The sequence below is a fragment of the Myotis davidii genome, unplaced genomic scaffold (assembly GCF_000327345.1).
Source record: "Myotis davidii unplaced genomic scaffold, ASM32734v1 scaffold214, whole genome shotgun sequence".
NCBI classification, from domain to species: domain Eukaryota; kingdom Metazoa; phylum Chordata; class Mammalia; order Chiroptera; family Vespertilionidae; genus Myotis; species Myotis davidii.
In genome coordinates this window covers 615,049-631,924 of record NW_006285782.1, presented here as the reverse complement: position 1 = coordinate 631,924, position 16,876 = coordinate 615,049, and the positions used below count along the sequence as shown (strand labels likewise).

At 42.7% G+C, this 16,876-nt stretch overlaps 1 protein-coding gene across 1 annotated transcript in view; it reads right to left on the bottom strand.

Moving 5' to 3' along the window:
* The window catches only part of EXOC4 (exocyst complex component 4), a gene marked incomplete at its 5' end in the record, with an annotated part of 716,953 nt that overhangs the window by 96,933 nt on the left and 603,144 nt on the right, over positions 1–16,876 (bottom strand). Inside the window, one exon of the mRNA XM_015559399.1 lies at positions 11,978–12,156. Coding sequence (XP_015414885.1) covers positions 11,978–12,156 — 179 coding nt within the window. The remainder of the gene's footprint in view (positions 1–11,977; positions 12,157–16,876) is intronic.

Below are 16,876 nucleotides of genomic sequence, written 5' to 3'. Positions count from 1 at the left end.
ATGAGAGGAGTCTGGAACATCTCCCACTGGGTAAAATCTAAACAGCTAGATTTGCTCATAAAGCCAGTTCTAAAGGATGGCCTTTTCAATTAGGGTTCTGAGACTGAAAAACTCTGATATTATTTCTGTTTTGATGCTTAATACAATAATCCATAAATCTTAAAATGAATATATGGTGAGAATTTCTCTTTATACAAGGATTCTCAGTAGCCTGATATCCCTATTTAAAGACTGTACCATAACAGGTCAAACTCTTCCTATCAGCAGCCTTGAGTGAAGTTCTATATTTCCCTAAACACTGTGCAGGAGAAACTGCCTTGGAGAAAATGGGCAGGTCCTTGCTGGGCCCAAGGAGAGAGCTTCCGGTGAGGGATGCGAATGGTGGCCATTTCATTCCGCTCCTTTTCCAGGCTGCCTCCCCTAAAGCTTCCAGGGATTTCTCATTATGAAGAGAAGGGGCTTGTTCTCAAGGAGAAAAGAGCACTGCACAAGGAGTGTGCCCTGGAATAAAAGGTGAACACCTGAAGGCATGAATTACAGATCAGGTCTGAAGCTTGGGTGAAGTATACGCGCCTCTTAAAAATAATTCACTTGGGACCACAGGCGGCTGCGTTTTTAAAGACATACAATAGTTAAAATTCTCAATAATGATCTAAATGTAGGAAGAGATGTTGTTTGAACTGGCACGTCTCCCCCAGGTGTCAGGCTAATGATCATTTTCCTTTCAGGACGTTTCTCATATAAAGACAGTCTTTATAACAGAGACCCAGTTACATAGCTTCTCATCACCATTCCTGAGGCTCTATAATAAAGTAATTCCGATAATGCCTTCTCTTGTCTCCTGGCCACCTCAGGTTTCATAATACCTCAACTCTGCATGCACTGTGTTGTTTTAGAAGAATGAGGCTCCAAAGAGATAGAGAATACACATATATTGGAAATAAAAAAGGAGAGGCCAACCCCAATTGCAATTAAAATGCAATAGTCCTCCACTGCACGTCCCAAAGCTAGTTAATACAGACATTTCCAATAACTTTAATCTCTAAGTGGCGATTGTTGAAAAAAAAGAAATCAAGTTTGCGTTTCTTAAAAGACAAGAGGGAAGAAAATGACTTGTCATATCTGACTGGGTTGGAAATATAAAATCCAATTCTGAGGAAGCAGAGATAAGGCAGGTGCCGTGGAAGTGCCATCAGCTTAGCAAACACTAAATAATGAACAATGCAGAGACTGTCCGGCATGATAAAATACTCCATTAGAGGGACTGTTTTTAAATGAGTGATAATTGTGGCACAGCCACAGTGAAAGGTTATTGAATTTTTATCTGTAGCCGGAAGCTTTTGACAGACTTGCTGAAAAGTCATCTACAAATAGTACCTCCTTTAGATGAAGCTGACAAAGGGGGCTTCCCGCATGTCACATCTTCCCGACATTTACGGGGTTTTTTGCTTCCTTGAAGAATCTGATCAGATAGTCTTGGTTTCTAGAAAGACACTTAGGTTTTCATGAGCCTTATGGAAAAGTCCTCATTATTCTTCCTTTCGTAAAAACTGGATTAAGTTGTTAGTTAATAACTTCAGTCACATCCACCCAGGATTCAACAACCAGAGCTCAGAGATGCTAGTACACAGAATTAACTGCCATTAGTAAGCAACACTCTGTCTTGGAGACCTATTGTTTAATTTATAATACTGGATATAATCGCAGTATTGAAATTAGGTTAATAAAGTGAAAGAAAACCTTTCCCTAAATATATGACTAGAAAATTTGGTTCCAAAATAGATCCTTTGTTCAAGGAGGGGCACAGCTTTCATATCTCAGTTTCTACAGTGAGTGAAATGTCAAGATCAGTTCCCCCTCCTCCCCTGACAGTGCATCCAATGCCATTCACACTAAGGACACAGCATCGCATACATCTTGCAGCTGTGATTTCGGAAGTCAGCTGAAGGACAGCAGTATCTCAGTGGAGGAAGCTCGGGCATGCTGGTTGGGGTTCTGAGGTACGTTTGTAATGGGTGATGATGACGTCTTTCTGGACACCATAGTCTGCATTTTTTAAAATGTATGTATTTTAAGTTGATATCAGAGAGGAAGGGAGAGGGGGAGAGAGAGCTAGAAACATCAATAATGAGAGAGAATCATTTACTGGTTGCCTCCTGCACGCCCCCTACTGGGGATCAAGCCCGCAAGCCAGGTGTGTGCCCTGACCAGGAATCAAACCGTGACCTCCTGGTTCATAGGTCCATGCTCAACCACTGAGCCACACCAGCTGAGCAATGGTCTACATCCTGAGAACTATCAGCTTAAGTCTAGATTTTGTTACTGACTCATTTTGACTTTGGGCAAATAGCCAAACTTCTGTGTTTCATGATTATGCTTTGTAAACTGAGATAAGAATGGTTGGCCTGTCAACAATAGTTTGAGGCAAGGATAAGGGATTAAGAATTAATAATTACACAGGTCTGTGAAAGTATGAAACACAATCTAAGATGAGTGCTCTTGCCACCCACAGGCGCCTCTGGGAATGCTGCATGCACACACATTCACAAGTGCCACCCCCTGGTGTACTTACCTGGGGCCACGGTCTGACAAGGGTCTTATGCACTAGCCTATATAATAAAAGGCTAATATGCAAATTGACCGAACAGCAGAATGACTGGTCGCTATGACGTGCACTGACCACCAGGGGGAAGACAACGCAGGAGCTGCCCCCTGGTGGTCAGTGAGCTCCACGGGGGGACTCCACAGGGGAAGCGCTGCTCAGCCAGAAGCCCTGAGCTGGGCTCACGGCTGGTGGGCACAGCGGTGGTGGCAGGAGCCTCTCCCACCTCCGCCGCAGCACTAAGGATGTCAGTTGGATATCCCCCGAGGGCTCCCGGACTGTGAGAGAGCACAGGCTGGGCTGAGGGACACCCCCCCACACCCCGCCACAGTGAACGAATGTCGTGCACAGGGCCTCTAGTTGATTAATAACTCACCTGTCTGAGAGAGCACATCCAGTCTACACATAGGGCAGGAGCTGCCCCTTGGTGGTCAGTGAGCTCCACAGGGGGACTCCACAGGGAGCGCTCAGCCAGAAGCCCCGAGCTGGGCTCACGGCTGGCGAGCACAGCGGTGGTGGCAGGAGCCTCTACCACCTCCGCCGCAGCACTAAGGATGTCAGTTGGATATCCCCCGAGGGCTCCCGGACTGTGAGAGAGCACAGGCTGGGCTGAGGGACACCCCCCCCCTCCGCCACAGTGCACAAATGTTGTGCACAGGGCCTCTAGTTGATTAATAGCTCATCTGTCTGAGAGAGCACATCCAGTCTACACATAGAACATTTTTCTAAATTCAATCCCACAGAGTGTTGAAGATTTCTCCCATTCTGTTTTCCTCAAGGATGGCCATTTCATTCTGATCCTTTAGCCTTTGATCTTATCTAACTGAAACTACTTCTATTTTTGTATGAGCCTTTATCACTTTTTAAAATAATGTCCAAATATATTTTCTGGTCCTCATGGCTGCTCAGTGTCACCCCGGGGCCCTCTGCATTTCCTCCATCTCAGGCTGCTGGGCAATTTCAGCCCAACACTCAAGAGACATCTCTTGCTTTCCACCTTCTTCTGCTTCCTGCTTTCCAGAGATTTTCACTATTTCTTTTTCCTGTTACCATTTTCTGGTTTTGTTTGAAGACATAATTTTTCAGCTGGAAGCTCTCAGCCACCACACTTAAGCATCCATGATATTATCATATTTTAATAAAATATTTCCCTTATGGATACAAATGTTGGCATTTTCAAAGAAACAGCCACATAAGTCTTTATGGGCAGACACTTAGAACTCCATAATTACACGGAAGCGCCCACAGCACGAGCCCCTGTAACTCCACAACTGATATTTGCTAGAAATGTTCAGGAGCATAGATGGTAACTTGAGACAAAAGAAAAGCCTGAAGAGGTAGAAGGAAGGGAGGTGAAGACCCAGTGCTCGGGGAGGAGTGAGGACCCTAGTGCTAAGACTCATGGCAGTGACCCCGGAACTCCATACTGAGTCCCCGCTGTGTGTCATGTTCTGCTAAGATTCCAAGTTCATCATTTCACTCAGTGGTGACAGTAACTCAATGAACATAAATCACTGCTTCTATTTAACAGGTAAGAAGCCCCATTTAGCTCAGAAAGGCTAAGTAATTTTCCGATAGTAATACAATAACTTGCCTGCTTCTCCCCACGTATACCTGACTTCAAGGTCAAATATGTCTATATGCCTCCTAGACTAACCCCTAGAGTGCCGGGGAGCACAATCTTGCTCCTCCTGTCTTTCTCCAAAAGTGCCGGGCGCGCTATCAAAGCTTCAAAATGGTGTCCAGTTCTAAGTCTGCTTTGATTAGTGATGATGATATTGCTAAATATGTCAATGTAGTAAAGGTTTCCTTAAGTTTTTGAATATATAACTTCATTTACTTGCGATTCATAGTTTTTTTCCTAAACTGCCGTAAAATCAGCAAAAATGCCTTGGCAATTTTAGCAAAGTTCCTAGGATATCGGTTGGCATTCAAAGGGCTAAGGAGAAGCATGGGAAAGGTTCTGTGAATTAAAAGAAGAAAGATGTTTGGAAAGAGGAAAAATTAGCATGGTTTAGAAGCCAGGTGAGGATACTCCGGTGAAAGGAAAGAGAAAAAGTGAGTAGAAATGTTCTAAAAGGGACGAAGTCTTGTGTATCAGTATTTAAATTGTGCTAAAAGCAAAGGAACATGGTCCCCCTGGTGAGCGGAAGCCTGGCTGAGCAGCAGCTGCAGTGCACAGTGCATCATGGGAGACGGGGCTGGAGGGGCCGATGCTTTTCCTCATAAACCAAGAACCACCAGCAGCTCCACTGCCAATAACGACATGGGTTTCAGGGCATTCAGAGGAACAACCAGGTGAATGCTGGGAGCACAGGGATGTTCCACACAATTCTGCCTTCATTAAGATCAATTTAAATCAGTTTGTAAATAACAATAGAGTATAATGATGATTGAAAATGAACAAACTGTATTATCATAAAATTATCATTTGGTGTGTGTTATTTTTCCTACAAAACATATGATCCATTGTGAAATTGCATACAGCATGAAAAGATATTTGGGTATTATTTTAAAAAGCGATAAAGGTTCATACAAAAGTAGTAGTGGTTTCAATTAGATAAGATCAAAACAAATTCAGAGTATGGATAAGATATAATATAATGTCAGTGGCAATTTAATGTTCTGGGCAAACAATGTGATCAGGAAGTTAACCAATGACAATGAATTTGGAAGGTGTCACCAACCGAGGAAGAAGGATGACAAGAGTGAAGCCACAGAATGAGTCAGCTTTAAAAAATGACAGCTAATAAGGCCAAAAAAAGATGATGGCATAGGACGCCTAACCTCGGAAAGATGATTAGAGAAACTGAACAGGTAGAGTGAGGCCAAGCAAAGGCCCGAGGAGGAGCTGTCTGATAACAGTCTACAAATATTTGAAACTTGTAAATACCGAAGCGGGAGAGGAATTACCACACATAGAGTTTTAATTAAAAATAATCAGATGAAATTACAACAGGGGGAATTCTAGCTTAATGGATTGACAAAATCAAAGCTGAGACAGGACAATGTCCCATAAGATCTTGGCTGGGGACATTTTTATACTCATTTGTGTCACGGCAGAAAAACAACAAGGCATGCGGGGGTGTGTGGGAGATCTGCGTGTTTTCTTTCATTTACCATTAAGGCAGAAAAAGCCCATTCACACTCCATCTTCTAGAAAATGTTAAATCATAGCAGGCAATGCATAAAGGTCCCCAAGTATGGCACACACCATGTATGAGAGGGATGTACAGACACTGGACCTTTTCCATCTTTATTGTCAATGATGTGATTGACTAGTAAACATTTCCACATTCATTCAACTGGTTTGGCAATCAACCTTCGGTGTTAAAATAAAAGATAAGGCACCAATTCTTATATTCTTTTTACTTATTTGGCTTGAAAAGGATAAGAGGAATGTTTTCATTTTTAATCAGGTTTGGGAGACAGGTTGGCTAACTAAAAACTGCTAAGCAGAATTCTATTCTACCATAGAATCAGAAATATCCATCTGTATGCCTGGTGCTCTTGTCCATAAAATGAAAAGTCATGTGAAGCCAAGCTTTGAGAATGAAAGCACTGATAAAATAACCTCAAAGGAGTTCTAAAATATAAACAGCTACAAAAATTAAACAAGAAATTGAGGGTGCTCTCTATCAAGCTTGGCTATGTGTTGAAATCCCCTGAGGAGTGTTAGAAAGCACAGAGGCCTGGGCATCTGCCCACAAGCTCAGTAGCTGATTCTAGTCTAAGACTGAGAACCAATCTGTTAGAAGAGTGGCTCTTGACCTCCGATTTGATTGGTTTGGGGATGCCCAGGCCACGCCTGGGAAGAATTAAATGAACGTCTCAGGGAGTGGGCCTAGCATCAGTCTTTTTCTTTTTTCTCCAGCTCCCCATTGAATACAACTAGCGTGCAAAAAAGTTGTGAAATGCTGCTATAAAACACATTAGACCTAATGAAAATGGGTTAAAGTAAGACCATTTTTAGTGAACAAAATGCAGGTAACTTTTATTCTCAGCATGGCTGTGTCTGAAATTACTGTGGTCGTGGACACTTACCAAGGATTGTTTAGCACATGTGGCAACTAGGAATAGGGGCAGGCCCTAAGCAAGTGGCTGAGGGCAGAAAAAGCTCCTCCCATAGAGAGCCTTTCTGACCCACAAGATTATAATCAATATCAACTGCATGATTGCTTAAGGTGGACCACGATTTATTTTAGTAGCTATTCAAGTTGTCCAAACGTTGGGCTTATAATAGATACATTTGTCATGTTAAAAAATAGTCACTAGAAAGATAAACAGAGAAAAGCAATTTGTGGTGGGGAAGTGGAAAGTCGATCTAGAATTCAGAAGGAACTGTCCAGAGAGGATTACAAGAATTGGAGGCATAAAAGTCAATCCCAGAGCATCATCAGTGATAAGTCTCAGTGAGAGGAGTTAACCTTGACACGATGTGATGAGAATGGCATTTGTTTCTGTGGTTTTCCTTCCCCAAGACCATAAACCCAGTCTAGTCATGAAAAGAGATGAGACAGTCCCACATTGAAGGACATTCTGCAAAATATGACCATCATTCCTCTAAACTGTCAAGGTCATCAAAACAAGGAGACTCAGGAAACTGTCACAGCACAGACAAGCCTACAGGGGCACCGTGACTAGATGTGCTATCATGTCCTAGATGCGATGGAACAGGAAAAAGACATTAGATAAAAACTAAGGAAATTATAGACTAAAGTATATAATTAAGTATATAGACTTAATTATATAAAATACAGACTTCAGTTAATAATAATGTATCAATACTGGTTCATTAGTTGTGAGGAATGTAAGATATTAATAATAGGGAAAATGAGTGTGAAATACATGGGAATTCTATACTATCTTTGCAACTTTACTCTAAATTTAAAACTATCCTGGGAGTCAGAAAACAAGGCTTATGCAATGAGAACCAGGGGGACCCAGGAGAGAGAAGGTCAGGCTGGGTCAATCCAAGTCCTTACTGGGGCTGTTTCTGGAGCTCTTGGCAAAAAATTCTCTTTTTATTTGGGATCAAATAATCTTGGGGCTGCTGATGGTCAATTTTTATTCTAAAATAAAAATTTTATTAAAAAAAAATCAATCCTGGGAGTCATGTTAGCATTAGTCAGTGAAGTGAGGTATGGAGTTACATTAGCAGCTAGAATCTCTGATATTTGTGAGGACAGTGCAATGGTAGGCAAAGGGTTGTCATAGCAGCCAAGTCTGAAACAAGCAAAAAAAAGTAAACTATAGTCATTTATATCGGCTGACTAGACCTTCAGGCCCAAAATCTTTAATAGCCAGGGATAGGCAGGTAGGGGCCAGGGAAATGTTCTCACCTGTATTAAAGTCTTTTGTAGAGAAGATATTCAACATTTAATTTTGGAAGAATAGGACAGAGAAAAGAGGGTTAGACAGAAGTCAAGGGCCTTGAATACAAAAGAGATAACCTCCTAGATGGCCAGATTGCTTATAAGGCAGAATGTATAATCAAGGAAGTGTTAGAATCTCTAAACCTGGAGACTCTTTTCAGAATCCAAGACAGAGAGGAGGCCCCTGAGGAAGCAGTGCAGACGAAATGAGCCCTGGAGCCCCTTCCTATAGTCTATTTTTAACAGCAACACATCCTTAAAACAAAAGGGTGAAATACAAAAGCAAGTCATTAGTGCTCAAATTGAATACATCTAACAATTTTTATGTAGGTCACATTTTCCTGAGGATTTTCTCCACCATAACAGTTCATCTCAGAGCCTTTCTTTAGAATTCTTACAAACACCAGGTACCACAATGGACAGATACCACGATGTGCCTTTACTACAAGGTTGAAGTTGTGATCTAAGTGGGAAAACACACACATATAAACCTAGATCCTGAATGCCCAACTCAATATGAGCCTGTTCAACCTCCTTGCACCAAAAGCATGTTGGTTACAGCAGATCCTGAACATACAGGAATTCTAGAAGAGGGTGTGGGAGACGGAGACTAAGTAGGGGATGGGTAGAGGAGTCAGAAAACAAGGTACGTGCAAGGAGAACCAGAGGGACCCAGGAGAGAGGGTCAGGCTGGGTCAATCCAGGTCCTCCCTGGGACTTTGGGCAAAAATGCTCCTTTCATTTGGGATCAAGTAATCTTGGGGCTGCTGATGTTTGCGGATGTTGCCATTTGGAAAGAACTCGCCTGAGATGGAAAGCAATAGAGAGAAAATAGGAAATGCTGGAGAGGGGGAGCAAGAGTGAGCAGGTGTGTAAACATATCTGTGACATGATGCTATTTTGTGAGCCTCTGGATCCATTCATACCTGAAGCCTTCTGCTGTACCAGTTGTATGAACCCATGCATTCTCTTGCCTTCAACTGGTCTGTGACTTTCATGGAAAGAATCATAAGTAGAACAGGCTTAAGGAAGATTGAGAGGGGAGGGGCACCAAATGAAATGGAGCAGGAGCCATGGACTGAGGTAGGACAAAAGTAAGAGCAGTACCTTTGGTGCAGTCAGAATCTACATGAGGTGAGAGGACCCTTTTAGGTATAAAGAAGACAGAGGGACCTTTGGGCAAATACTAAGAGAGATGGAAAAATTATCTAAGAAAAAACGGTCACCCCGATCTCCTGGATGAATGGACAGCCATGCTCTGCCCCTAAATGCAACACTTCAGGGTGACACACGTTTCGGGTGGATGAGAATCCTGCTACACTATGTGAAGAGACATTCTACTACGAAAAGAATTTTCTGCCCACTTCCTCCACTCCATTACATGAGTAGTTTCTTAATGATAATAAAGCACGGCATTTACCACACCAAATAGTTAATAGGATGCAGAACAAAAACTGAACCTGTAAACTTCTTGCCTTGATTTCTTCCCATCCTGAGCACCCATGAGTGCTAGACAAAAGCTAGCATTTTGTTCCTGCTACTTAGTCTCCAGACTTGGAACAACTCTTGTTGAGGTAATCAGGTTCGCTTTTCAAAATAATAACCAAGAGCTGTTCCTTATTCCCTTTCTAGAGTCACATTGACATGGAGCAATTAGAGTAACCCATTATAGAGAACTCCCTGCTTTGTTCAATTTATAGACATCAATGGACACCTCTCCTGGGAATTCAAAGAACAGACTTGTGTGGGCGAGCTAGGCTTGCTGGTGGCAGAATAAAACACATTTGCTCACTGCATTGTTTTAACAAAGACAACGTAAGTAGTGATTACAGTTCACTGGGGTTTTGCACTAATCCTCAAAACGCTGACAGTTATTTAAGTCACTCACTGGGTGGAATGATCATCTTGAGAGGAACAGAGAGGGTACCATTTATATTATAGAATGGAGTGAGCACATGAGACAAAGCATCAGTAGGTGTGGTAGAAGAGATCTTTGTCAGAATAAGAGATGATTACATTTAGGAAGTAGACAGCAACTGTACTGAGTACTCGTGGTGACATGAACAACAGCTCAACTGTGCCATTACAGAGGTGAGCATAATTCTGGGAGCTTCTCTCTCTTTCCAAAACAGTCGATGCAGGTTGGCCTGAGTATATCACTCAAAGGCTTGATAGAAATTGGAACTATTGTGCCTTGTGGAGCCTTTTTAGAATGGACAGAACAGAAATCTGGAATGCCATGCCACTAGAAATAAGATACTGTATTATTAAATACTAGAGGCCCAGTGCACAAATTCGTGCATGGGTGGGGTCTGGCTGGCCTGGTCCCAGTTGGGCTAGGCCGGTGTGGGGGAGGGGCCGCAGGTGGTTGTCCCTGCCCCTGGTCGAACTCCTGGTAGAAGGGACAATTTGCATATTAGCCTTTTATTATATAGGATTAGACACTGAAAGGCCACCAATGATCACTAATACAACTACCCATGCAGTCCTATATTCACAAGCAGCAAAGAAATCAGCAAAACAGGCATCTGGTCCCTTTTCAGGGCTGTTTATTTTGCAATTAGCAAAAGGGAAGTAAGCTATATTTGATTTTTTATTTTTATTTTGGTAAAGTGGAGTGGCACCGGGAGATAAAATGGATAATTTAGGCTATTGCTTGTGACAGATTGCCTGATACAAAAAGATTATAAAGTTGAGGGTCTTTCAATGAGACCTACTTATCTGAGTCTGCTCAGATCCAATACTGTGCCCAACTTATCCTTAATAGGTGCATATATTTTTTCCTATTTTTATAGGTTCTGGGAACAAATACGTATAATTTTTATCAGCAGATAAGAAGTAATATTTTAAATAATAAAAAGTAAAAGTACAAATAAGAAGTCATATTTTAAGGTTTCTAAAATAGAGTCTATGATCTCACTCAGAGCCCCTCCTCTGCTGGCCTTCAGGAGAGAGGCTCAGTCAGCACGAGACCCGAGGCCGTGTGCATTCCAGGGCCGGACTCTGCCCCTGGGGCCTGGATTTTGAATAATTTAGCCCGTGAATTTCCTCTATACCTCTTCCATCTCTAAGCTGGAAATGCTTGTTAATCAATAATAACGTCAAAAGACAATGGTAATAAACCACTTCCCCTGAAGTTCACATTCCAAATGATGTGTTTTCCTAGCAATACCCTTCGAATGGTTAACTCTGGTACTAAGTTCAGGGCAGATTCTGTTTATTTCATGTTTTTGCTGTTATTTTCCTTTTTTCTACCCTGTTTCTGTCTCTCTGTTTATGCATTCAAATCTGCCATTTCCTGTATTCCTTCTTCATGTTTGCTTTGCCTCTATTATAACTGCCTACCACATGCTTCTGAATGAATGCCTTTAAGATGTACTTATTTTATAGTTATTAAATAATGTCTATGTGCCCTAAAGTTTTCAAATTATTTTTCTCTGAGTCATTGGTTCTTGATAAAAAAAAAGAAGTTTCACATTTTTATTTCATACCCTATTACTTAATTTTCTTGAAATCTATAATTAAGTTGTCTCTTAACCATCCCTTTTCCAGAATAATTGTTTTTCTCATATTCTCTATTTTCAAGCACCTTAATCACTTCTAAATATACTCTTCTTAGACATTTTTTCATTAACTTGTATCAGTTAAAATAAAAAACATCAGCTGTGTGCTCAGCGCTGAGTTTTGAGATAAGTTCCTTCCCTTGGGAAGTTGTGAGGGGGACTGGCTTTTGTTCTTGAGACGATCATGGTTCAATCTTCCACTATTTTGTTTCTAAGGTTTAATATCAAGCACTGTTAACATGGACCATTTTTGGCTTCCCACGCCCCACACAGGGAAGTGAGATTACTTCCTTTTGCAGAACCACCAAGTGCAGAGGCTCAGCTGAGCTGGATTCAGGCACAGGCCTTCTGACAACCTGGGCACGTCCCATAGGGTGACACGTTCCCGATGAGAGTACTCAGTCCAGTTCCTCAGCCGTCCCCCACCAGTTACTTACTCTGGGATGTGGAAAGATTGGAGAAGGCTGACTTTGTTCGGCCTGCTAACCATTCCAGGCTCTCGTGCATGTTGGCCAAAGCTTTGAGGTCACTGACGTCACGCAGGATGTCTTGTGGAGGGATTAATTTATCACCCAGGTTCCCAATAAGAACTTCTGACTCCTTGCCAAAGGCTGCCCTGCAAAGCAAACCAGAGACATTTCACATACAGCACGGCAAAGACTGGGGTGGGCAATACTTTTTTAAGACATGCCCAGCATGAGGTTGTTATAATCACTGTTATTACGGCATGCTACTTTTCCTAGGTTTAATTTTATGAGGATACTATCGTATACCTGCTTAAAATTACTCTGATCCGAGAAAGAGAGCTCTTGGAAGAAGAAGCAAATGACCTGATGCTTGTACCTTCAGCAGCAACCGGTGTGGGCCTGACCTACACAGGGATGGTCCTAGAGATGCTCGAATGCCTGCTCTCTTCCGGGATTCCCCTTACCTCTTCTCCCGCTGTGCAAATTGCTGATGGTGTTAAATATATACATTGTTTGAAGGTTTTTGAAGTAAATAAAACTACTAAGTTAATCTGGCAGCTAGAAAATGTTCTGAAATGTTCAAAAGCAAAGGGGCCCAGCCTCTTTAAGGAGATTATAGTTGGGAAGGAAGGCAGGCCTCATTCATTCATTCATTCATTCATTTACTCATTTACTTATTCTAAAAAGGCTCTGGGCACATAAACGAGGAGGCATTTAGGCACTCATCATTTGGAAAGAAAACCCAGTAAAAATCAATGCCGGGATCCTCTTACTGACTGGAAGAAAACACAGTCAGGTGGATTTCACACAGAGCCCAGCGTCTTCATAATGTTTTTGGAGGGTTGAAAATCATGCTACATGGATGGGGTCGCAGAGGATGAGCTGGAAGGGACCCCAGAGACCGCATGGCACAGCCACAGCACAGATGAAGAAAGGAAGGCGCCGAAGGTTAACTACTTTGCCTGCAGGACACATAGTGGCAGGGCTGGGACTCACGCTGTCCAATTCCCACAGCTCTCTTTCTTTAAAAAAGAGAGGATGGAAATGCTAAAAGATGAAGGAAGATGTTAGGGAGAAAATTCCCATCTTTTCAGGATGTACCTACAGGTGGGCAAGCAGAGCTCATGGCGGAAGCTGGAACAGGCACCTGGAGTTTCCCATGGAAGCCTCCCCACAGCTTTTAAAACTCAAGATACCTTCCGTGAGCAGCAGCTCTACTTTATACGCAGAACAAACTAAATTAAGTTTCAAGTGAGCAGCGTTAATAAGAGCTGACATATATGTTCAGAGTGATGCTTAATGACACACAACATTTGGTGCCCAGCACTATAGCAGACACCCAACGTTGGCAGAAAGAGCTGCTGTGGATTAAATGCCTATTAAAAGTATGCAGCTGAAGTGGTGGTTCATGATTGGGCTTATTTCAACAGGAGAAAAAGTCAGAATTGATGGAGTTGGGTGAGTCATGTGGACAGACCACAGAAACGCGAGTGCACTTGGGGGTCTTGTACCAGATCCTGGGGTGGGACCTGAAAGTCTGTCTTTCAAAAGTTTCAGGCTGCTGGCCTGGAAGCATGCTTCCTGAGTGGTAAGGGTTGGAGCACAGACTTTAAAGTCAGGTAGACTGGTCTGAATCCTGCAGGCACCTCTTCCTTGCTGTATTATTGGCTAGGGTGATGGCGGTGACCTCCTACGAAGCATTTTAAGAGTAGATGAGGTGACATTTAAAATCTTTATTGGGAAAATTTCAATAATTACAGAACTAGAGAGAATAGCGTAGTAAACTCCCAGGCAGCCACTGCTCAGCTTCAATTATTAGCAACTCACAGAGAGTCTCTTTCATCTGTCCTTATCCAGAATTTAAAAAAATATTTTATTGATTGATTTTTAGAGAGAGAGAGGAAGAGGGAGGGGAGCAAAGAAGGGGGAGAGGAAAGAAGGGAAAGGAGGGTGGTGGGGGGGAGAGATTTGTTGTTTCACTTATTTATGCATTCACTGGTTGCTTCTTGTATGTGCCCTGACTGGAGATCGAACCTGCAACCTTAGCATATTGGGATGACACTCTAACCACCTGGGCCACCCCAGCTAGGAGATGCCTTATCCACAATTTTGAAGCAAATCATCCAGCTGATATTCTTTGGTGCCTAACACAGTTCAGGGAAAGCTAACAAATGGTAGCTATTATTATCCTTAGGTCTGTTGAGGTGGTTGGTTTACTTAGTGTCAACCTGGGGTCTGCTGTGATGAATAAATTAAAATAGATAAGAGAGATCAGAATAAGTTGGATCTCAAGGGCTAGTTTTACAAACGGAACCTTGCAACATCGGAGCAAATGCCGCTGTGTTCCAGAGGCCAGACTTTTCTCAAAACCTTCAAGAGGTAAATCATTGCGGCAGAAGCCACGGGTGGGCTCTGCGGTATCCGTTATCCCACGCCTGCTCGGTAAAAGGGCCCTGGCATTGTTGCAGTCGGCATGTACCCAATCTAAAAACAAAATTAAAAAACACACAAGGCGAAACCCCATTCAATTTCCCAGCCCCTCCTGCTGATGTGGCGGTCAATGAAATAACAGCTGAAGTCGTAGACAGGTTTCCAAGAAACATCTCTCAAGCATCATGGTTGGCAAGGACCTCTTTTGTGCCCTCCCCTGCCCCTTACTGGACGCAGCCCTGGCATCAGGTGCCCTTGAACATGAAAATAATGCCGAGAATAATGGAGCCAAAGACAGGACGGCTTGGAGGCACCGATGACATCATGGAGCTGCAATGCAGCCCCAGATAATGCACTTCTAGGCTTAGTTCGTTTTATAGGAGAGAAAGTGGAACCTAATTTGTTTAAGCCATTGCTATTCCAAGCTTCTGCTACTAGCCGCTAAATGTAATTTCCACTGACACCATTATCTAATTAGCATAAGTGATGTCATTCTTGGAAAACTTCCTCTAAATTAGATATCTCTGAAATCGAGTTACTGCGAAAGCAAGACAATGTCTCTTCCATGATCTGAGCCCAGCAGACAGTACAATATCTCCCCGTTGGCTGTCACGCAGTCAAGTTGTAAATATGTAGTTTGCTTAATCTGTCCTTATATATCCACTCTCCCAGCCCCTTAATCATCTTAGATAGATATAACAAATAGTGCCTCTGAGCTTGGTGGTTAAAGCAGCAGGGGAGGCAGACAGCTTTGGAAACCCGCTTGGAGCCATCTTTATGCATGGAGGTGTGACCCTGGGGGGAATGTGACAATCAAGACAAATGCATTTATGTCGAAGTCGAATCTGCTGTGTGGGATCTGAGGCCTGGGCATGTCTGCGGTCTGCCTCCGAGGCCAGATGCCGAGCCCACTCCCCTCCGGCTCCCTGAGATCGGCTTAACCTGCTCCGAGGGGAGCTCGGTGGACCGAGAGAAACACACACTGCCTCGCGCTGCACACATCGCAGACATCTCATTTGACAGGAATCCATAATCACCCCCTAACAACCTGGAGAGGGCCCCGCAACCATGACATCCAGAATAAATGATTGACAGCTATAACCATTTCACACAGAAAGTCATTCCTTCGAGGATTTGTGTGTCAAAGAGCTTGGTGGACGGTCTTTGTGTGTTATAAAAACCTTCAGGGGACGGCTTTAGCTGCAAAACATGGACTTTTTTTCTAAACCGTCTAATGTATTAGTAAACTATGGTATAGTCACAGTATGGAAAAGTGTTCAGTCATCAGAGATTATATAGTAGAAAATACTTGATAGCATAGAAAAATGTTGCATATAGTTTATTTTTAACCATGATATGCAGTTGAGTAAAACAAGCTGTTATAAAACTGAATGCACCAATACTATGCAAAAAAGAGTAACTATAGATTTTTATGAACTGAAAAAGGCTGAATATCTATACACCAACATGTTAACTGTGTGACCGGATTATTTTCCTTTGTGCTGCTCTGGATTTTCTACGTTTTCTCCAAAGAACATGTTTACTTTGTAATTAAAAACAAAAATTACAAACCCTACCGGGAATGAGAAAACCTTTCGGATGGACGCATGAATAATTTCCAGGGGAAATGGGAGGGGAGGGGGATTACAGTCACTTGAATGGAACTGGGAGTGATGGGTGCGGGCTGGGGGCTAGCTCAGGATGTGGTCAGTGTCCACCACAGAGGGTCACGCCGCCAGACTGACCACACCCAGCATCTGGGCCAATGCGGTTTCTTTCTAGATCTGAATCGTACGTACTCCTTATCACCTGCTTATTATGAAAGCGCAGTACTTAATGGAGATGTTACATGTTTTTGAGTGAAACTGGTAACAGAATGATCATTTTCTTGAGAAGTGAAGTGACAGGTGCTCCGTAATTGCCCAGTGATTACCTGACACGGCCAAGAAGAGAAATGTGCTTGCGGTGGGTACCCTGAGTCCCATGTGAGGAGTCACTGTCACCATCGTAGGCCAACATGCTCACAGAGGAGCCCAAGAAACTGAAGAAGGGTGTTCAACCTGTTAAGCTTAATTTCCCCACACAATTATCATCTTTAAAGAGCTTGATCTGACAAGACTTCATTTAAGAGAGTTTTGCGAGAGCGTGAAATCTGTGTAACTTAATTTTACCACACAATCATCATCGTTAAAGAGGTCTATCTGACAAGAATTCATGTAAGAGAATCTTGCCAAAGATGCCGAAAATTGTCTCCACTTAGTCTTTAAATAATTCTGTTATCCACTGAAATCTTAGGAAGGAAAAAAAGAAAATCTGCATTTCAGCAGGCTAAATGCACTTATGAGAGAAACACTGCAAATCGTTTCTGAGCGACTGATTTGCAGATCTGTGCTATATTTGGTCACATAATATGCACACTCAAGACTCAGTGCTCTCTCT